The sequence below is a fragment of the Eucyclogobius newberryi genome, unplaced genomic scaffold, assembly GCF_026437365.1.
Source record: "Eucyclogobius newberryi isolate DKJ021-1_F unplaced genomic scaffold, fEucNew1.0.hap1 SCAF_12, whole genome shotgun sequence".
Lineage (NCBI taxonomy): Eukaryota > Metazoa > Chordata > Actinopteri > Gobiiformes > Gobiidae > Eucyclogobius > Eucyclogobius newberryi.
This window is the reverse complement of record NW_027315746.1, coordinates 10,349,996-10,372,418: the sequence shown is the minus strand read 5'-3', so window position 1 is coordinate 10,372,418 and position 22,423 is coordinate 10,349,996. Positions and strand designations below refer to the sequence as shown.

Here is a 22,423-nt window from a genome sequence, read left to right as displayed (position 1 = left end):
ACAAACCAAATCTGGCATTACCCACACTGTGTATGATGGTTACTGAAAATGGATGTTACAGTTTTGTGTGTAAGCACGCTGTGCACGAGGCAGAGGCAGCACGTCTTATTTCCATTCCTGATGCAACCAAAAGAAAGCCCAATCACAGGTGCCACCAGCCGTCAGCTTCCACAACCGTCCTGAGAGTGACGCGTGATGCAGCCTTACTTCTTAAAGAGCAGGATGGCGATGACGATGATGATGATGAGGACCACAGCCAGCACTGGGCCCATCACCCACAACATCTCTGGCTTCTCCATCCCTGAGCTCAAGCTGGTGGGAGTCACCTGGATCAGCTCCGAGTACGGGCTCGCCGAAAATGTCATCTGCAATCAGAGAGATATAATGCGTCAGCACCAAGTTCACACAAACTTATACAAGAGAACATATTTTCTCTTTCAAATAAAGTGTCTTTTCCTGGAGGACTTCAGAAAAGCTGAAATAATGGACTGTCAGCACATCATTAAGGTAATTTCACAATCCAATTGAGAGCCCTTTAATAATAGGCAGCTGTGGTAATGATTTTGTGGCACTGTTTTCACAACAGCATAAAATGAAAAACATGCAACTTCTATTCACATTTCCCAGTGAAGGTGACCTCAGATGACTGTATCACTGTGTGTGTTTACTAAAGCAGCTTTAGACCAGAAACAGGATGTTGCATTGTCAGCAGCAAGAGCGTCTGAGACTGAGGCCAACTATCGTGTTGCACAGTCATTTATTAGATGCTAGAACTTGCAAAGGGTCAAAACTCCTATTATTCATTTCCTTCCCTTGTTTTGGCTCCAGAACGCTGCTCGAAATAAGACAAACATAACATAATAAACTGGTGACAAATAGATGAAGAATATTATCTTCTTTAGTAGAATAGTGCTGTTGTTTCTTCTATACCATTATTATTGATGGATTTAGTGGGTGGCACAGCTGATACATACAACTCAGCGTGTTTTTAGTGGCATAAAAGTGGCCTGGACAGTAGTGGAACAGAAGTATAGTGCAGTACAGCGAGCGCAGTGTGAAAGAGCAGGTGTGAGATGCTGAGGACAGACACATCTCCCTGTCATCACTCCTTCATTAGCGCCGCCCCCATCTCTCCAGTGCTGCCGTAAATGAGACATCCAGCCGCTTTTTCATCTCGAGAAAACATACGAGGGAAAGAAAAGACAGAAAGAAACGCAACAACACCGGTGGCTTTTCTTTTGGAGAGTCGTGAGCGGAGTATGAAACTAACAGACGGAGACACGTGAAGGGGAGATGAGAAAGCCGGGCCATTACTGCTCAGCTTGGCGCCCATTGAGCGGCGATATGATGATTCGCAGGTCGGAGATGGAGAGAGGCAGGGGTGACAGATCGCGCGGCCTCAAAGGGGAATTGAGCTCCCAGCATGCAGCGGGAGTGGCAGCAGTAATCTGCATCATTAGACACAGCAGCCTGCTCACGGGCAGCACAGGCACATGTTAATTGGAGAGATAAGCGGAGATGAGCTGGAGGAAAGTAACGCGCTCCGTCATCGGCTCGAGGCGTCGGTCCTGCACGTTTACTGTGCAACGATATGAGGGTCAAAGTAATCGTTTACCTTAAAGTATTTCTGATATAGAGCAAGACTATTCTAAAAGTATTCAGAAAAGGTTCAGCTTTGTCCAATATATGATGATGATTACCATATTTTTTTTCATAGTTTGGCCGGGGTGCGACTTATACTCCAGAGCGACTTATATGGGATATTATTTGTTATTTTCACACTGTCAACCACAAGAGGGCGCTCTAGGCTCTAAGCGACGCAGAAGAAGAATCTGCACTTCCTCTTCCTCTGGAGTTTGTGGAGTTGTTTAGAAGTGACACAGATGTTAGCATGTTCTTTATGCTATAGTTATCTGAATAACTGTTCATATGTTACGTTCACATACCAGACACTTACCACAGTTCTGTCTGTGCCTCATGTAGCTGAAGGTGTTAGCGTTAGCATACATCATGTAGCTGAAGGTGTTAGCGTTAGCATACGTCATGTAGCTGAAGGTGTTAGCGTTAGCATACGTCATGTAGCTGAAGGTGTTAGCGTTAGCATTCGTACACCTATTCACCATGTTCTCTCATCTGTTATTATTTTAAACTGCATTTACAGATGAAATGTCTGTTCTTGGTCTTGGATTTTATTAAATAAAAATGCCACTTATACTCCAGTGGCATTATACTTATACTCCTTATAGTTCGGTAAATACAGTATTCAGAAAAGGTTCAGCTTTGTCCTATAAATGATGACGATTAGTTTTAGTGTGAGTTTTAAATGAGGCAAAAGGCTACAAAAAGCAATGAGGTCAAACAGCAAAAAATACTATTGTGTCTGCAGTAGTACTCGAGTGAGTGCAAAAGTAATACGTGCTCTGCAGCTCCGTCTTCCTCTTGTAAAGATGAAGTACAAGTACACAAGGACAAAGACAAATCCAAGGAGAGAAAAGAGGCATTCAAATCTTTACGTTTTCATTGTATTTTCCTCAATTTTCCTTCTTTGTGATGCGTGTTGCTTTCCCGCTGAGAGTTACTCCAGAAACCTGACTCGGTGCCGTAACAGACGACGGCGGCTGCGCTTCGGAGGTGGAGAAGCGAGAGGCACGAGGAGAAGGCTTTTTGTCTGTCGGTCACGGCGTAGTCCTGGGATCATCCATTTGAGCGGGTCTAATATCTGATAAAAGCTCAGTCACGCAGCCTAATGCCTCCGCTCTGGATCTGGATGGACGAGTGTGTCGGGGACAGAAGGAGACCGAGAGTCTTTAGTGCGCCACTGTTTTGTACAGTAGGAAAAAAAAAAAACGCAAACGGAGCATAAAACGCTGGAAATCGAGCGCAATCTCTCCAGAAATGAGTCCAATCGAAGGGAAAACCAGTCTAACGTGGTAAAGAGTCCGTCACCCGCTCGTCTCCGTCTACATTATTGCGTTGCCTACTGCATGTTCTCCAGTAGTTGGCACCACCAGGGATGTCACAATATCAAATTGTAGTGTTACGGTTATTGTGGAAAGAGCAATCACGATGTAACGATTATTCACTGTTATTGATGCGCAGAACAAAAGGGAAATCCTACATTTTGTTCCATTTGAATGCCTCACTGTTCCAATAGCATGTAACCAGCTTTATGAAACCAAACGTTCTGAAGGCAAATGTAAAAAGTCATTGTGATATAAACAGCCACATAAAAAGCACTATGTATTTATGTGTATTTCTTGGAGTACATACTTAATTTTGCCTCTCAAATGTCCATAATTAATACTTTTTAGTTCTTATGGTCCGGCCGTAGTCATTAGCTGTGGTGCATTGGGTCGAAGGACTGGGTTTAATAATTGTGGCTCATCTTTTTGCTCTGGAGTAATAAAAGTTTCGTTGTTTTGTCTATGAATCGATGACATAATTAATCTACTCCTGTTTTTACTCCAAATGGAAAAAAATGAAATTCGGACTGAATTTGGAAATGGACAAATTCAATAAACGTTGGAATAAATTGGACCTTTATTTGATTTAATGATGCTGTGATTTGGTTTGTATTTACATTGATTTTATGTCTGCTTGTGTTTTTTTTTATTTTGTATTATACTCTCTGGTTGGTCCTTCTTGTTCTTATGTTGTGTTCTGTATATTTGTATATGTATAAAAAATGGGGACAAAATACATTACAAAAAGCATCTACAGCAGAAAGGAGAATACACGGAGTGAGAGTGAGAATTGGTGCATGGACTGACAAACCGACGCGCAGGGCAAGTCTTTACTCGACAAATCATTTCTTTAGTATACTACAGCCCTAATACTGTGTACAAAATATGTAGCATTATCCATCAGCCAGACAAAATGCACTTATCTACCTGCTCTCAGCCCTTTTCCCACCACTTTGGAGGCGGAGGTTAATCTAAGCCAACATATAGAGCGGCTTTGGATGCTCCCCTCACAATGTACATCCAGGTGGTTTCACAGAATAACTCCACACTGGATTTTCATTTTGTTCGCCTGTAGTATGCGGCAGGAGGGAGTATTTGAAAGCCCTTTCTTGTGTCGCCTTCGGTTCAGTATCTGTCAGCAAGACGAAGCGTGCGAGGGGAGTGTAAACAAATATGTGTACGAGCTTCTCCGCCGAGTACATCCAGTCTTCCTCAGCCTTTTCTCCTTCTCAGCCCTCGCCCTCGCACAGCGTTTGGTCAGGGTCGCCAGGACGAGAGAGCGGGTGATGCCGGCAGACGGAGCGGGTGATGCCGGCAGACGGAGCGGGTGATGCCGGCAGACGGAGCGGGTGATGCCGGCAGACGGAGCGGGTGATGCCGGCAGACGGAGCGGGTGAGCGGGTGATACCGGCAGACGGAGCTGGTGAGCGGGTGATACCGGCAGACGGAGCGGGTGAGCGGGTGATACCGGCAGACGGAGCGGGTGAGCGGGTGATACCGGCAGACGGAGCGGGTGAGCGGGTGATACCGGCAGACGGAGCGGGTGAGCGGGTGATACCGGCAGACGGAGCGGGTGATACCGGCAGACGGAGCGGGTGATACCGGCAGACGGAGCGGGTGATACCGGCAGACGGAGCGGGTGATACCGGATGCTGCTGGTGCTACTTTAATTTTGAGACTACTACTACCGTATTTTCCGGATTATAAGTCGCACCAGCCAAAAAAGGAAGGAAAAAAACCCATATAAGTCACACTGGAGTATGAAATGTCACATATAAGTAACTTTGGAGTATAAGTATAAGTATATAAGTATCAATATAAGTCGCACCCCGGCCAAAACTATGAAAATACGGTACTACTTTAATTTAGAGACTACTACTACTACTACCACTACCACTACCACTTTAATATAGAGACTACTTTTTCCTTCTATATTATGCATTTTTCGGCTTGTGCGACTTATAGTCCGGAAAATACGGTACTTCCAGATAGTAAATTATACCTAGACTAGCCAATATATGTATTGTTACTACTACTTATCATCTTTTTCTGCAAAAAATTACTACTTTTATATTACAGCATTTAGCATAAGAAATCCATGATGTTTACCAATTATTTTCAGTCATAAACATTTTTATCACTGCCATCTGCTGTCGGTAGTAACTTCAAAACTGCAAAAATGACAAAAGTACAACATTTTGCGTTGACAATTGTATTAAAAAGCATGTTTTTATTACCATCACTACGGTATCAAAATTCGTAATGAGAATCTTGAGTTGAAACCACAAGTCGTACATCTTTCACTACAAAATGCTACTCCTTTTACGATAACGGCATCAAAATACAACCATCATTGGCAGCCATAGAGCCACATGAAATCCACTATCTTCCCCAATCGTTCTCGGTGACAAACTTGGGTCACGCGCTCTCTGGAGACGCTTTTGTTTTTAGCTCACTGTTGACCCTTCGCTCGCTGCCATTCTCCGCTCTTCAACAAACAGGCAGACGAGTAAACATCTTCACACTATATGCGCCGCTGTCTTCACCTCCCCGGGGGAAGCAGAGAAACAACCCACGCACGGCCCCGCCCCTGCCGCATGACACCGCGAGGAAGGGCAAACCAGATGTAGAGACAAAAATTTATATATATTAAACATCAGACGGGGAATTTGAATACGGCAGTGTTCGTCTGTGTAGCTGCAGGCTGGGCTCGGGCCTTCTTTCCAACTGTACTTATAGTTCTCCTCGCAATTACAGCCGTGCGCTTCACATTCACAGAGAATCCGCACCTTCTACCTGCTGAATAGCAATTATCCCGATATCTTTAGGCATGACTGGAGGGAGGCGCCTTGAGCAAAAAAGGTGAGAGAGGGTAATTACCTCTGAATCCAATCAAAAATGTGGCTAATTTCTGACTTCGGCGGCGAGTCATGCAAATTCTGACCCCTCGGCAACAACTTCATCTCCGCACAGGGTACGCCGTTTGTCGAGGATTTTAAGGTTTTCCCAAAAAAGGCGACGTCTCTGGGTGTTTAGGGGAGCCGCGGGCGCAGGCGGAATTAGCGCGAACCGAAGCCGATTCCTTGATGTCGCGGCGCAAATAATGAACGTGGTTAATCTGGTTTCGATTCCCTCCCGACACAACCTGCGCCTTATCACAAGAGACGCACGCTCTCTTATCCGCCCTTCACACGCTGGACGGCGCGCAGGCAGAATGCGGCTTTACTGATGCTACCTCCGCTCCTTGCTCTTAAATGATAGTGTTTATACTGCCGGTGTATCTTTCATCCCATTTCACACTTCCCCCGGCCCAGTTGATGTGCCTTTGGGGTGCTGGGGAGGCATGAAAGCGCGCTCTGCATTTAGCTCCTCTCTTGTACAGCCCCGTGCATTCTGCCGTCCCTCTCCAGCCACTGCTTGAAGCTCCACTGTCATTGATGTGCGGTCGGGTTTGTGTGTCTAAAGCAGGGTTTTAATGCAAGCTATGAAGATAAAGCTGCATAATGACAGTGATGCACAATGGCTCCTAAAAAAAGAATGTGTTAAAAAAAACCAAGGGACGACATACAGTATATTCAATCAAACGTTTTGAACTGCTAAGGCAAGTGTTCTAATGTTTTAATCTCTTTGAAAGCTGGACTGTAAAGTATTCCCATGTCTAACCCAGTCAGAATAATCACTATATCGACTTCTATGACTCCTATGACTCGACTTCTATGACTCCTTAACTAACTGCGTACATGCTTCATGCTGCAGTTTTTACAGTATAAAGTACATTTAGAAAAAGGTGTACATGGATTATACGGCGTCAGGGTTATTGTCTCAATGGTATTTTATGTGTACTGCGCTTCAAAATGTGTGACAGGCCTCGCACTATCTCACTCAGTAGCTTTTATTCCTTTATTTAAGAGACACATCCTTTCTTGAGATACATTTAACCACACATTTTCTAAAACAATCTAATAAAACTTTGTTATAGTAACGTTTGTGTCTGTATATCTCAAATGATCTCAACTCTTTAAAACATTCAACAGGTCTAAACAGCCAATTATCCTCAACAAAACTATTCTCTTCACTCAAACAAATAGATTTTTCCTCAGCTCAAACACGACAGAAGAACGTCTTATTGAGCTCCATGTTTGATCTTCACTGGGAGGATGGTGGAGCCGTCCATTCTCACACGCCGGCGTCTTCTGGGTGTCTCTGGAGTATCAGCGCTTTGGGCCACTACTGCAAACTGCTCAATCTCACCGAAAATGCCATGGAAGTTTCAGGAGGGGAATGTGAGCTCTCGGGGGTCTGGAGCGTCCAATCGATGCAGGTGAGTGGCCGCCTCAGCGCTCGAGTATTAAAACGCTGGCTTGTACGAGATGGCTTTAAATTTAGAATGTACATTATCTAGGGGGCTGCTTTTGGTAAACTCTTTTTTGAAAATGAGTTGGAGGCATAGATTGTGCGGCGAGAGGGAGTGAAGAGGACGGGTCAGTGAAGAGGACCGTCGCTAAAGGATGAAAACGTGTCTCATTTAGGACAAAAAAGCACACAGTTTGAGCGAGGATGATTACTTAAAGCAACCTTTTCTGCCTTTCGGTACAATTAGAACACGAGTACTTAGAGTAGATAAAAGGGTACTAAAGTTGGGGGCTTCAAAAGGCATATGAAAGTAGTGTTTTAACTGATCTAATTGTAACTATGCTTCATTATTGTAAGGATTTTTAACATATTTCTGTCTAAACTAGGACTGTACAACTCTGAGCAGTTCAAACTAATACAAATAATAGAAAAACTACTACAAATAGTGATTATGTTGCACCGGATCAGCAAAACAAGATCCTATGTTTGTGATTTTGTTCATTGACAACGGCAATAAACCTTTTCTGATTCTGATTTAAAGATTCTAGTCCATTAAATGTGCACTATGTAACTTTTCTCCCTGATGTTATGCATTTGCCTAATGTCCCACACGACGACATGAATCTTACGCATCTCCATGGCGACGGGGGAGATGTCACCGCTAGAACAAGTCTGAACCCACTCACAGAAAACGGTAGAGTTAAAAGTATTGTTTAAGCGGTAAAACACCAGCTGTTGAATAAATGCAAAAAAAGATAATCCAGCCTAAGCAGCAACATTCACTCGAGACCCCAAAACGCACCGGGAAAGCAACAAAGTGCACCTTTAAAAGCCTCCAATGTGGAATATTTGAATAACTAAATCTAATCTAACGTTGTAACTTTTCGTCAAAGCTCGATGTAATGATGTCAACGCTTCGGTCATAAAAAAAGATGCATCTTGTTAGAAAACTCCAAATGCATCTTCTCCACGGAACAATCGAACGCCTTTATCACGCCGCTGAAGCCTGATTAAGCCGAGAAAGGCGCTGCAGAGTGGAGGACGTGGCTCTTGAGCGCCGCTGAGCCGCCTCGGTGCATCTTTGAAGTGGAGCGCGACATGGCCGACGTCCTCTCTCCTTCACACATCTTCCGTCTCATCTCCCCCTCTCGCCCTCGCTCTCCTTCTCCCCGTGCCCGGTCTGAACGAGGGATTACCGCCTGACTTTCAAAAGCGGCATTTCATGGGACTCGGGCGTTGCTTTTACGGAGAACTCCCCACAGGCCCCGTGACCAGGCCGCTGACTCTCGCTTAACTACCGCGGCGCTAATCAATCTCCTTTCCCCCTCGTCACGGTGTGCGGGCGCGGGAGGCGAAGGGAACGGTCGAAACGGTTGACAAAAAATGAAAATGTCAGAGGAAAGTTGGGGATTTGAAGGACTAGCTGCCAAAGGGCTGCTGAATATGTATGCCCGGGGTCATGGAAAAGCCCAGAGCAATTGTCAGAGAAGTTGGTCTTTTTCCAAAGTTGACTCCAGACCGGTCCGTGGAGAGCCAGGGCTCAGAGGACGTCGTGTTGGACCCATGTGAGGCGTCCACTTAAGCTTCAAATGGGGACGGAGAAGGGTCAAACTATTCCAGGAATACAGTAGTGAAAACTGTAGAGTGGCACTGGCAAAGTAAGGAAGAGGTGGTGCAAACCTTGGTCTCTATGTAAGACACTTTAGCATTATTACAATTGTCAAAAAAAAGCTATAAACTAGTATTAAAACTAGATAAAAGGGAAAAAAATGCATGAATTGGGCAAGATTTGACATTTCTTGCATAGTTTTGATTAGTACTAATAATTAAGACCACATGGTAATTCTAATTAAATGACCCTAATGTCTGTGTTGAACATTATATTCAATTATATTATATTATATTGTCTGAACAAGTGTTTAGATTATCACAGAGGGACAAAATTGGTATTGAGCATTGGGCATTTTCCTTACTATTGGAATAAATAAATCCTGTACTATCCTTACATCCACTTACAGAATCAGCTAAAAAGTTACACCGAAATCCCATTTAATAATTAGCAGACAAAAACATCCACAATATCCATCTACATAGTTTCAAACCTGTTTCACGTCTCGCTTTGAGCTGTGACTTCTAAAGCACTGGCTCGACTCCGGCACTGGCATCGCTGCCTCCCAGAGCCATCTCCACACGGCTAAACTCCTACATTTTGGGACATAAATAACCCGAAAGGTTTCCTCAGGAGGCTCTTTGTGTTGTTGTGGATCTGCATGGAGCGCAATTCTGAAAACTACATCTGTAACGTCACTTGCACTGATATAAGAGTTATCAGAGCTCGCCACAATGACTTTTAGAGGTCGGCTTAAAGTGGCAGTAAAGACAGCTCCCATTTTACCAACACTTGAGAGGAGATGCACTTGGAGGTTGATGACAAACTGATGCATTTAAATGGCTTTGACGGGGGGGGGGGGGGGGAGTGAGCAAAAACAAGCTTTAAAGTACAAGAACAAGAACCAGAAGATTTATCCACAACAATAATGCACAAAACTAAAGAGAATATCATCAAAAATACCACGAGTTTATATCAAAATGTGTTTCTCTGACACATTTTGACTCATTCGATTGTATTTCATGTGTCATATTAGGTGTGGTCCTGGGTGCTATCATCATTCTATAGAAGAAAATAGCTTTAAATACATCTAAAGGGACTGTAAATCTTCTTTCATCAGATAAACATAGTGAAAAGTACGTAGCATTACCGTGAATCCAATTAAAAAACCCCTTTAATGTGAAAGTGACAGTAAATATTGTACGTGCATATTGTATTGTGGAGAATTAAGAGCAGTAAACACACACACTACGACCAGCACAAAGTCGTTGCTGCTTCTCACGTGGCGAGAGGAGACTCAAACCTGACTGACATGCTTCAAATCGATAACAGTGGCCGCGTTGTCTTACATATTTATCCGCCTGGTCCTGGTGGTCGTCCCGCAGCGCCGCCAGGACAAAGCACAGATAATCCTGCTGGCTGGTGAGGGGCCGGTTGTAGAAGCCGTTGTACTTCTGCTCGTCGCCCAGAGTGAACGCCTGCGGCAGCGAGGCCAGCTTGGCGGCGATGTACGGCCTGGACGACTCCAGGTGGCGGCGGCGGCGTCGTAGCGCCGGGCCCTCGCTGGAGCGCACCAACTGCAGACACCAGATAAGGGCACAAAGTTACAATGTATAGAGTGTTGTTTGAACTGGCAATACAGAAGTAGTGCAGACATTTCTTCCTGTGTATATAAAAGATGTATTTGGTGTTATTCTGTACAGGAAAAACAACAACTCGGTGACAGTATTTTACAGCGATGAGACACGAGTTCTCTTAAATTCACTGCACTGCATAAATGTATCCATCAGCTCTAGTAGCAAAGATTATCTGCAACGCTAAGCAACTTTTTGTCTCCATTTCAGATTTTCATTCAGTACCGTATTTTCTGCACTATAAGGCACACTGTCAAGGAATGGCCTATTTTCGATAATTTTTCAGAATAATATTACCACACAGAATCGCTTCGAGGTCAGTACAACCAGAATTCATCCATATATAAGGGGCACTGTCGGTTTTGAGAAAATGAAAGGCTTTTAAGTGCGCCTTATAGTGCGGAAAATACGGTACAACATATAAACAGGGATTATTTTTAATGTTTTATGTTTTTTTAAATGTAGTAACAATAATAACAACACATACATTTCATTACTAAGTGCCTTTCTTAGCACCCGAGGACACTTAAAGCATTAACATCACAAAAACATTAAACAAAGTAAGAAAATCTAAAAAGTGAGTTTTAATATAAAAAAATAATAAAAAACAAATTAAAAAAACAAAGCTTACACGTCCAGTCCAAATCAGAAAATCCATTTGTTAATGAGCTGTTAATTTGTTTTGCTGAGCGATTTCCGATTTATTTCATGAATAAATATAGAATAAACAACATGCAGACGAGCCGAGCTATGTCAAAATACCTGCGGTTAGTCATTATCATCTAAATAACTCGCAAACTTAATGCCCTTTTGCCCGGTGGCACTACTTTTCGAGCGAACAATTAGCGGTCGGTCCCGGGCCGGTCTTCAGCAGGACCGGCCCGGATCCACCAGCGGTTTAGTTTGGGTGCCACGGCCGTCTCCGGATGTAGCTTTATTAAACCGTTAGGTGGAAAGGAGGGCGGGACAATCGTCTGCTCGCTGCTTAACGACTTGAGGACTCTCTGCTTTCTGCGTTCCTTTCTGCAGAGGCTGTGGACGACAGGGAGCCACGCGAGCAGCCCAGGAGTTTACTTCAAAATGATGTTATTCATACGTGGGCCTGTCATTGAGCACCACGTCCCAGGTGGAAGATGAGGACGGTTATCGAGAAGAGGAATTAAGGGCTCATAAATCTTGATTGTCATTTAAATGTTGTACTTTGTTTAAAAGGAACGGTTAAGTTCTTTAAGATAGTGGAGCAGGCCCCAGAGGAGGAGGGGCGCCAGAGACGTTTAATTTGGGTTTTGCCAAAATTGTAATTACATTATTTTGACACAACCGGAGCATGTTTCTCAAGTCTCAGAAAAGGAATGAAAAATAGCTGGAATTCGAAATGGACCAGGAGGCTATAAAACCTTTGGTTAAAAAGTGACAATATCTTCCACTGAGCAGTTCAAATGTTCTAAACAAAGCAACGAGGGAGGTCAGGAGTAAACACTTTATTTATAAGGTCCTCGAGGCGAACACATTAAAAACAAAAAAGGAAAAAAACTAAAAAAAGACTGTGCTCAGCCATGTTGACAGTTGAGGAAAAAGTACAACAATTAATTAAAAGTTTGGTTAAAGTTGAAAAACGGTCATTCTAAGACCCATTTTTAGGACTGGACTCACAAACATGTTGAATGTTCAAAAACAACAGAATTTAGCTAAATGAAGTAGATCATGATTAACTGGCATCAGATCAAAAATGCTTCATCCGTGGATATAATGAAAAGTTATTGGGGGTTCATTTTTTCTGTAAATATTTGTCCAGTAAAAAAAAAAAAAAGTGTGAAATAATCTCATGAAATGAACAATATGGTAAAATACAATAGTTAATTTCTTTTTAATTGAGTTCTGATCTCACTCACATATATCTGAGTGGTTTTCATTTACTGCAATTGTTAGCTTATGTATTATAGTAAAATCATATATATATAATTGTATTTTTTACTATTTTTTGTTGTTGTATTTTATAATATTCTGAGGTTAATCCCAGTTCCTCCAGAGAGATCCCATTACTGCCTTTTCCCTTTCACTCGTGCATCAATGCAGACATTTAGACTGTTTTATTTCACACACTTTAAGGCTCTACAAGTACATTATTGCTCTGGTACAGTCTGTAACATGTGCAGATTCTCTTGCTCCTAAACTAACCCCCTCAGCCTCGTCTGTGGGGCGCAGATGGGCCGTGTCGTCGGAGCTGGTGTCCAATCCCATCCGTCCTTTCCACCTGTTTGGGCTGAGTCATTGTTTAAACCTGTCCGCCCCTGAGTCCTCCCTGAGCCCGCCACGGAGGAGCTAATTAGCCGCTACACGCCGCCACTTCCTTCCCAGTTGGAACGGGAGACGCTATCGCTGACCTCCGACCCCCCCGGCGCATTAGCCAATCAGACGCCAGCTGGCGCACTCACCTCGTCCAGGTCCATTTCGTCTGGACTCCTCCACCGCCGAGACGCCTGGGACACGGGAACCACCACGATGTAGTACCACCTGCCAGGACAAACCAAAGTCAGGCGCGCACGCCGAGATCAAAAGGTAGCATTAGCAAAACGGGCAAAACAATCAAGTGGCGGGAACGATTCCTTTTACGGCGCCGAGATGGATGCTGAATTTGAGTGTTAGGCAAAGGTCGCGCGCCGGCAGATTGGCACCGCGCTCTCCAATTAATGGCTAATCGCTAAGAACATCTGCCACGCTGACTGGAATATACGGCTCCGCGGAGACGGGCCTTCAGCTAATCGTGGTCCCCACAGGAATCCTCAGGTTAATAGAAACCACTGTGTCACTTAACTCCTGCGTGCCTTTACTGCACTTCATCAAGAGAGGACGAACCAGAGCGACGTTATGGGGACAATAACAAGCAACTTTCAATACTGTTGAGTCCATATCGGGACAAAGGGTTCGATCTCCTTTGCATTTTTCTGACAATAGTACGGCAATCCATCAGAAATGTTCTAAAACGTGGCTGAGCATGGTTGAGTGTCAAGTGTAGCACAAAAAGTGGGCTGTGGAACTAGCCTTTTAGTTAAAATCAGCTCTGTTTGCAGTATTTTAATTAATTAATTTAATTAATTAATTAAAGTACACAATCTTACATAACGCTTGTGTAAACCTGAGAAAAGTCTGTTTCGATACACCTTCTTAAATGTCTTAGAACATATAAAGCACAACTGTGGGCTTCTTTTAAACTGTTTTAAACGTTTGAGTGTTTAATTTGGAGGTTTTAGTGACATCTGGTGGTGAATGTGCATGTTGCAATCACATCGGGCAACAAACCTTTGTCTCGAGCGATGTCTTCTATAGCGTAAATACATAAAATACTGCATTCACGTACAGTATAGATGCCAGTGTTTAGTTTTTCTGTCTTCTTTTCTGCAAATAAATGAGGCGAACTAAGCAGAATCCACTTTTTACGGTCCTGTTTCAAGCAGAGGTGGGAGGCTTAAACTTTCCAGCGCTGTGCAACTGGCAGTAACGCTGTAAAACTTGCACACCGACAGGCGGAAGCTGTGGGTGCAGCGTTGTGTTCAGTCGTGTCATGTTTCCCCCCCGCACAGAGCAGCAACAAGCAGCAAGCTTCCCCTGACAGTCAAAAACTCTTTCCCTCCCTCTCCTCTTCCCTCTCTATCCTTCTATCTTTCCCAGCAGGCCTCGACTCTGTGATTCAACAGTCAGTCAACTTTCACCGCGGCAGAAGACGTGTATAACGAGATTGCTCCGTTTTTGGCCCCCGCGCTACATAAACCCGCGCCTCCCCATCCCCAATCACCCGCACCTTTCCCCGTCTGTCAATCGGAGGCTCGGAGCTCAGCCAGGCCCGACGACCTTGTAATCTTTTCACCAATCAGCTTCTCCTCTCCTCTGTATTTTACGTGCGTGATGGGTGGGAGGGGGGGTGGGGTGGGGGGAAGAGTCCGGGGTCAGGCTTGTTTCTGCTCCAACAATCTCCGAAGCCGAGGCGCCGCCGCCCGGGCTAATGCTAAAAGTCGCAATTATCATCAGGCGTGAGGTTGTGGAGTCGTTCAAGTTTGCACAAAGGGCCAAAAGTGCAGCCTTGAGTTTCTAAATGGCCTTTTATTGATCGGAAAAGGTGTGCCGGCGCGCAAAGTCAGCTGCAGAAGTCGCACCGCATCCTGAGTGGCATCGATACAAAATTATGACATTGAGTAAAACGTTTAAAAACACGTCGGCTGCACATTGAAGAACACAAAGAGGAATAACATGTTTTAGCCTGTTGGGTTAAGCTTTAGTTGACCCTAAAACATTCAAATAAGGGCTGTAGTTGGGTGAGAACACTGAAATAACGCCTACATCAGATCGTTCATCAAATAGTTCCGTTTATACTCAACTGTTAAAATATGTCGCCCTTTCTACATCGGTTACTCTTTGTAAGGACACAAATAAGATTATATCGCATCTTTGTGACTACTTAAAAAGTACAGGCTTGTTTTTATGCTTGCATGATTCTTGTTTCTTGTCAGCGTTTCCCGTCCAGGACAACCAAAGCTGCGCAGCATAAATGTTTCTTAATGCATAACAAAATACAACTTGGCTGTCCTTTAAATGGGCCAACACAAATTGAACATGACTCAAGGATTATCTCAAGGTTGGCTGCCTTTTTCACAATGGCAGATGTATGCAAAACACCAGGCGGCTCGCTCCATTGTCCTTGGAGCCACGCCGCATGTGTTGACATCTCCTGGATTTTTATGCGCTTTGGGCTTCCCTCGCTCACACAAATTTTGCACGGATCGCGCTCGTTCGCTGATGGAGTTCTTGGCTATTACTTCAGCCAAGATCCGGAGCACAAACAAAGCTATTAGCCTGGATGCTAATGTAAAATAATGGCGTCGGGAGGCTGACAGCAGTCATCACTTATCGTGGGGGGGAGGAGGAGGAGGAAAGGGCGAAGCGTGCCCGGACTGCGAGCGAACCCGCGAGCGAACCGGTCCCGCAGGGTCCATTACTGACCTGATGCGAGCGTTGGTCTGGACCTTGGGAAGGATTACGGTCATTTTGCCGCTCTCCGCCGGCTGCTTGTTGATGGGCTGGGTCTTGATCAGGTCCGGGGCGGTGCGGATGGACACCTGCTGCTGGAGGCCCCCGGCGATGTTTCCCCGGCTGGTCAGCACAAACGAGTAGTCCGTGTCGGGCTGCAGAGAGGTGATCAGCTTCCTCTTGAGGTTCCCCTCCACTTCCACGCTCTGCTGGCTGTACAGAATCTGGGAAGCGCACAGTAAATCATGAGTTTGTGCTGGAAGGAAGGTCTCGGAAACTTTTATAGACCTGCGAGAAACATTAAGACGGGTTTAAAAAAAAAAAAAAAAGGAACTTCGTGTAGCTTGGACATCTGTCAAGGTGATTATTTTTGTAAGAAACGCAGTAAATCATTTAAAATAAACATAAAAAGACAACAATTAGCTCAAAATGTCTGTTATCGCGGTTTTATTTACTCGCCGCGTACACTCATTTTACAAGATATGTTTGATTTGCTCAAACCTTCAAATGAGAAACAACATCTCACATAACGCAGCATGTGGCAGCTATGAAAATCACAGCGCTGTATAATGTGTCTGAGACAAATGGAAATGTATGTAATCTGTATATGAACATGCCTTAGTCTTGCACTTGCCAGATTGCTTTGCCTGAGAAATCAAAGGGTGGTAATTGCTGTAGTGAAACTGTCATACAAGTCTGGCACACCCCGAACATAAATGAACGCCGTGTATATAAACATGCCACTAAATACGCTGGATGTGAGCGCTTCCATTACGCATTACTAATGGACCCAGTGGTAAATAATAACGTGTGAAAAGTCGTATTGCTTTGAAACGGAGTCGGCGCAACAAAAATATATACTGATGCAAATTAGACTTTCACGAAACACGGAATGACACTGATGGTTTTTACATGTGTGATATTTGGAAAGGCTAAATCCACTGAATAGTATGGACTGTGGCATCATTACTTACACGCTGCATTGGTTCTGCTTAAAATAAAACACATCACGCGTTATTTTGCTCTTTATTGACCTTTATAAATCATCGTTTTGTCACTTTACTTTGGCATTTTATGTTTTAGAACTTAAAATAATGCTCGTATTTGGAAAAACAACGATCAGATTGGCTCTAGCGCTCCCTCTGCTGACAGCAAGAGGCATTACCACAGACAAAAACGATAACAAAGCAAGCGTGTAGCAATGTGTGAAAGCGATTTGACTGCAGAGAGGCTTAAAAGCAAGTCTGGTGATGATTTATGGTGTTCAAAACTGCACAGGACACTACATGTTACTCAACGATCTGGGGAAACTTAAATGCAGCACGTTCCTGGAGGACCTCGTGCACAGGCTTACTGAGATAAAAAGTGAATGAAGCAAAATCCAACTCAAAGTACATTTTTGATAAAGAGAATGATGTCAGAACATGGTAAACAGCAACAGAAAAAAAGTCACATTTTTCCCTTTAAAGCTAAAAACATTACACAGCAATCAATTTGAGGCTTAGGATGCAAGACATACCTTAAAAGGCACTTGGGACTTATAGTTTGGAGGCAAATCCCAGGTGAGGAGCACAGACGTCTTCATGACAGCTTTGACGCCGAAGTTTAAGGTGGGAAAATCTGAGGCAAGACAAGAGTTCTTTGATTATCATCTTCAGTGGGACACGGCGGCGCAGCTCCGGCGTGTAATCCCACCGCGTTCAATCCACATTTCACACTACTGTACTGTACGCGCCGCAACCCCCTTCGGAAAACAACGGGGGTGTTCACCGGCGCTACCCAACATCAAAAACGCCTCTTCATGCTTCATTTTAAAACATTTTTTTTAAATGTAGCCGACACCTCCCCGAGCTAGGTCTATTTATCACGCGGCATATCGTTTATTTCATCCAAACGGCGCGCGACAGGCCCGAGATGGTCGCGATTAGCGGGGAAATGCGGGAGCGTCAACACGTGGGATTAAAAAGAGCCGCGTTATGAATACATAATCGCATTTATTGTAAAATGCATGGGAAGGTGCTCGCTGTGGCTTTTTGTGTGTAATGGCAAAGAGGGCGATGTGATGTTAGCGTGTGATGGGATTACGAGTCTATAAATCAATAAACACGCGCTTCTACAGCACTGAGTGGGACAGAGCGAACAGCAGCAAGAGTTAGAGAAATGGCTCTGCAGAACGTGCACGTGCAAGGTACAGGTTTACATTATGTAGTAGTAGCTGTACTTTTAAATAAATGATGATGTATCGAATAATTTGATATGATTTAGGTTGTTTTTGTTATAGTTACGGTAGATAAGAACTATTAATATGTACAATTTTAAAAAGTGTGTCTGTAATTATGTGTTTTGCTGTTTAGTAATGTCCTATGTCGGGGCTGTAGGCCTTAAATCATTTATCTGCACACCAGCAGGAAGGAGAAGGTATAACTTGAGTTTTGATGCCGTTTACTGGCAATTCTTTATATACATCTACTTTTTGTCTGAATTTGACTGAGCTTGTGATCTTTTGTGTGGCGTTTTGGGTCAGAAACATGTGATACTTGAGAGCGTTTGCCACTGCCACGGCTCCTTTTACTTCACTAATCGATGTTCAGAGTGTGTCTTTGGTTAACCATGTAGCATACTATGTTCTGTGCAACAATTCACACAGACTTTGCCAATGAATTCTCAATTTCAAATGGATTAAGTTGCAAAAAACTGTCGAATGAACGGTTATCTTATTTCCAAACTTTAACCCCCAAGGATCGCGTACCGAGAGAAACTGAAGCGAGTCATTAAAAGTGAGGCCTTTTCACGTACAGTTGTATGATGTTATTGAGGTTATATAGTGGGAGAATACTTTCAACTTGCAGTCAAAACTCAATGTGTTTATTTGGGCGAACATAGATCAGTCTGAGGCGCACGTTTGGAACATAGTTTGACTGCCACTCGGTGCATAACTGTGGACGTATACCAAAGTCAAACTGTGACCTACCGTTAGACATGGTCCTGCTCTGGATGCTGGGACTCAGTGGCCCCGCCCCTCTACTGGTGTGGGCCTGGACCCTGATGTCGTACGTCGTGTCCGGGCTCAAGCCTTGGATGGTCATGTGATTCTCCGCCGTCTTGTTGGTGCCGTTCTGCGGGCTGTTGATGTCCCGGTACACCACCGTGTAGTGGACGATCTTCCCGTTCCTCTCGGCCAGCAGGGGCGGCTCCCACGTCAGCTGCGTGCTGGACTGGGTCAGGCCCGTCACTTGGAGGTTGACGGGGTAGCCGGAGGGCACGTCCTCGGGAGTGCCTATTTCTTTGGTGTAGGCCTCTCCGATCCCGGCGCGGTTGCGGGCGCTCAGTCGGAAGATGTAGTTGGCGCCCTTGTGCAGCCCGGTGACGGTGTAGTGCACGTCCTTGCCTCGCAGCTCTCGGGACGTGAAGTGCTCGTCGTCGGTGCGCTTGTACTGGAGTTGGTAGCCCATCAGCTCGCCGACCATCTCTTTGGGAGGCTGCCACTGGATCAGGGCCGTGTTCTCCATGGTGGTGCTGATCATCATGGTGGGTTTGCCCGGCACTGAAATGACAATATTATACATGGTAATGATGAGCCGTAGCTTTTTCACTTTTCTTACACAACGTTTACATTTATTCAGCTAAAGTCGTAGGGGCAGAGGTGGTACAGTGGTAGAGCATTGGCCCCAATAAATCGAAAAGTTGCCGGTTTGATCTATGTTTGAACTGGAGTGGTGTGTGCAATGATGAATGACACTTCATCCACTTCACCAATGTAGATTATCATAAATATGCAGTAAGTGGATGATATTTTATCAGCAGATTCATTTTCTATGCATTTAAGATGAATGCTTAAGTTTGGGGAAAGCTACGTAACTTTATTAAAACCCATTAAAAGGACACATATTGTGCATTTTTGGTGTCATTTTTGGCTTGGAAAAATGCATTCCCTCATCTAGATTTGTGTTAGAAGTCAATCTACTGGTAGCAAGGGAACATGAACAAACTCTAGCCCATGCTAATGCAAGCACAGAGTTGTAATGAATGCGATTAGATTCAACGAGTCCAGCGATGATTTATGGACTAAAAAACTGCACAGGAGACCTCTGGATCACGGCATACAATGTAAGGCTCAGAGGGAAACAGGATTCATCATCAAACAAGCTTAATAGAAGCTAAATACAACTCCAGGCATGTTTTGATGAGGGAACACTGTTAAAATATGATACAAACCAAAATCTGTCAAATTTGCATAGTATAGGTCACTTAAAAGTCTCTGTTGATGATAAAATTAGATAAAACGACCCTTCACATTTGTCAAAGAGCATTCTAACTCCCTGGTTGAGTTTTGTACTTTACCTCACCTCACTGGCAGCAGCTACATTCACACGACACTCTAAATGTGGCCTCCGTGTCAGTGTCGGCCAATAGAGATAATGGTCTAGTGCCCACATGCGCACAAGATAAACTGTACCTCCTGTGATAAGTGCTACTTAGCGATAGCACGTGTCCTGTGACAGCACTGACCTGCTCCAGTCGTGGTGATGACTTTAGCTTTGCTCCGGGCTCCATCCCCCTTGGTGGTGTAGGCCGCCACCGTCACAGAGTAGGTCGTTTCCGAGTGCAATCCACCAATAACGGCCTCCTGCGGGATCCGATACACACGTTTGAACAGTTAGAAACGACAGGACTGGCAAACGCGAGTGCCCATGTCCAAAGCACCTGAACGTGGCACACACAGACACGGGAGGAAACAGGGATTTTTCTGTTGGAAGAAAAACTCCTGCGTCTCATCGAGCTGAACCAGAACCGTCACCAGTGTGTCAGTGTTCGTGTGACGCGCCACGTGAGACGCACTAAACTGCAAACGCCTCCCAAACACAGGGATGTGCTGTTAGCTGGATGCAGTAGGTATAACAGTACCGAGCGTCTTTGCACAAGCGTGATGTTTTCATAATTTAAAGACTTAAAATAGCCTGGCCAGCCTTATAGTTTGATCTGCATGAATTCATATAGCTTTTGCCTTCAGTGGTTGAGGCTGAGCTGGGGCTAATACTATAAATGAAGGATTGGATTGGATAATACTTTCGAAACTAGAGGATCCAAATATGCAGAAAGGTTATGGAGAGGTTAACATTCAAAGTGAGGTTAACATTGACAGTGAAAACGATTATGACCGGCCAGGCTTTGGTGGTAAATATCGCTAAAAGTAAACACAGACACACTTGTCACTTGAACAATCCTGAGCAGAACAGTCAGGAACAAACAAAGAAACACACAAATAAATGAAATAAAAAAAACTCACACACGTGTTACTGTGAACCTGCAGACACCCAATTAAAATCGGCTCAGACCGAACACTCGGATGCATACTCACCCTTGCATACATTCCCATACCGCTCTGCATGCTTTGACACATAACGACAACGTCTCGATCCACAGAACAAATTAGGGCCCGCGGCTTATGCACACACGCTGCTCTCGTCTGGGGCCACGGCGAGGACAAGCCCGCCGATGCCTGGCAGCCTTCCTGCCGGATCTCCTCCGCACGAACCCCTCACGCGGCGTTATGCGGCTCCGCGCTAATGCTGTTTCTCCAACTAATGAACTTTTAATTGCCTCGTCTTATAAGCACACTTCTGCACAGGCCATTCCGACAATGCTTTCTCGGACTAGTTTTTAAAGGGACATTTGGAGCGTTCCCTTCAGAGAGACAGAGGAGAAAAATCCTAAATTACAGTATCATAAAACCGTTTTAGCTTTATGGAAAAAGTCTCATTGCTTTAATCATACAAAATGGCTTTGAGAGTCTAAGCGCATGAGGATCTTTCTTCCCCCCTCTTACTCTCTGGCAAGGTCGAATTGGGTCTAGTGCCACTTTAGAAACCCAGCATAAAAATGGGTGAAAGCGCGACTTCAAAGTTCCCGTCTGTGCGAATGCTTAGAGCAGCGCCAAAGGGCATTACACAGATTATCAAGTCGACTCGTTATAGAAATGGATTCCTCTCTACCGGGCTTAAGACGCCACTGTTCTCGCTGTGGGGTGAACGAACCGCCTTTAAAACATAATGTGTGATACGGTAGATGCTATAGGTCACGTGCGGCCAGTCTGTCTGATCTGAAGACGTTAAGGGCAGAGCGAGGGAGGCCGTACACTGACTCATGACGTGTGGGTGCACGTGGGAAGCTTCTAGACACGACTTAATGCTTCACCACTCGCATCTGTAAGAGAAACGTCGATGTGTGCAGATGTTAAGATCACACGGTACATGTGCTGCTGCAGAAGACGGAGGGTACGTTTCCCTGCTGCCAGTGAGAAGCAAAACACTGAGAACTCCTTGTTTGACTTAATGGTTTTGATTTGTATTCTTTTGAGGTCATTTCTGGTGTTCAAATGCACAAAATTCCAAAATTTTTGAGTCCAGAATGATAGTGCTACCACGTCGCTCCGCCTACACGTGTCTTTCTTTGTCAATTATGCCATAAAAAGGCCACAAATGATATAGTAACTTCACTTTGGTCCACGTTTAAAAGACTGAACTTAAACCTAACATTTAGGGTGTGATGTACTCAATGTAAATGATGCACGGCTAATACCTTTGTCATTGTGGCCAGTTACAGCAACAAATACGTACATTTAGTTTAATTCAAAGGTGTAACTTTTCAGATGTTGTGTCTGCCACTATCCTGTCTCCATGGAGATGTTATCGTTTCAACTGTAATGTTCCACAGTGAGACATTAAAGGTATCGTTTTTATTGCTCTAAAACGTTGCCTTGTTACTGTAAGTGGGTGCACCTCGCCATAGATCAGACTTTTAATTTGTCCTGGTTGCGCTACTTGCTTGTCACCATGGCGACA

General features: G+C 44.4%; 2 protein-coding genes across 15 annotated transcripts in view; both read right to left on the bottom strand.

The window, feature by feature from the left end:
• Positions 1-22,423, bottom strand: part of LOC140356045 (receptor-type tyrosine-protein phosphatase F-like) — a 308,485-nt gene that overhangs the window by 60,332 nt on the left and 225,730 nt on the right. For all 14 annotated transcript variants that reach the window (XM_072440741.1, XM_072440745.1, XM_072440750.1 and 11 more), the window contains 7 exons: positions 20,091-20,208; positions 18,553-19,125; positions 17,101-17,201; positions 15,555-15,805; positions 12,995-13,073; positions 10,275-10,502; positions 208-365 (listed from right to left, as the gene is read on the bottom strand). In XM_072440741.1, coding sequence (XP_072296842.1) covers positions 208-365; positions 10,275-10,502; positions 12,995-13,073; positions 15,555-15,805; positions 17,101-17,201; positions 18,553-19,125; positions 20,091-20,208 — 1,508 coding nt within the window. The remainder of the gene's footprint in view (positions 1-207; positions 366-10,274; positions 10,503-12,994; positions 13,074-15,554; positions 15,806-17,100; positions 17,202-18,552; positions 19,126-20,090; positions 20,209-22,423) is intronic.
• Positions 1-22,423, bottom strand: part of ccl25a (chemokine (C-C motif) ligand 25a) — a 248,417-nt gene that overhangs the window by 158,152 nt on the left and 67,842 nt on the right. The gene's annotated exons all lie outside the window — the stretch shown is intronic.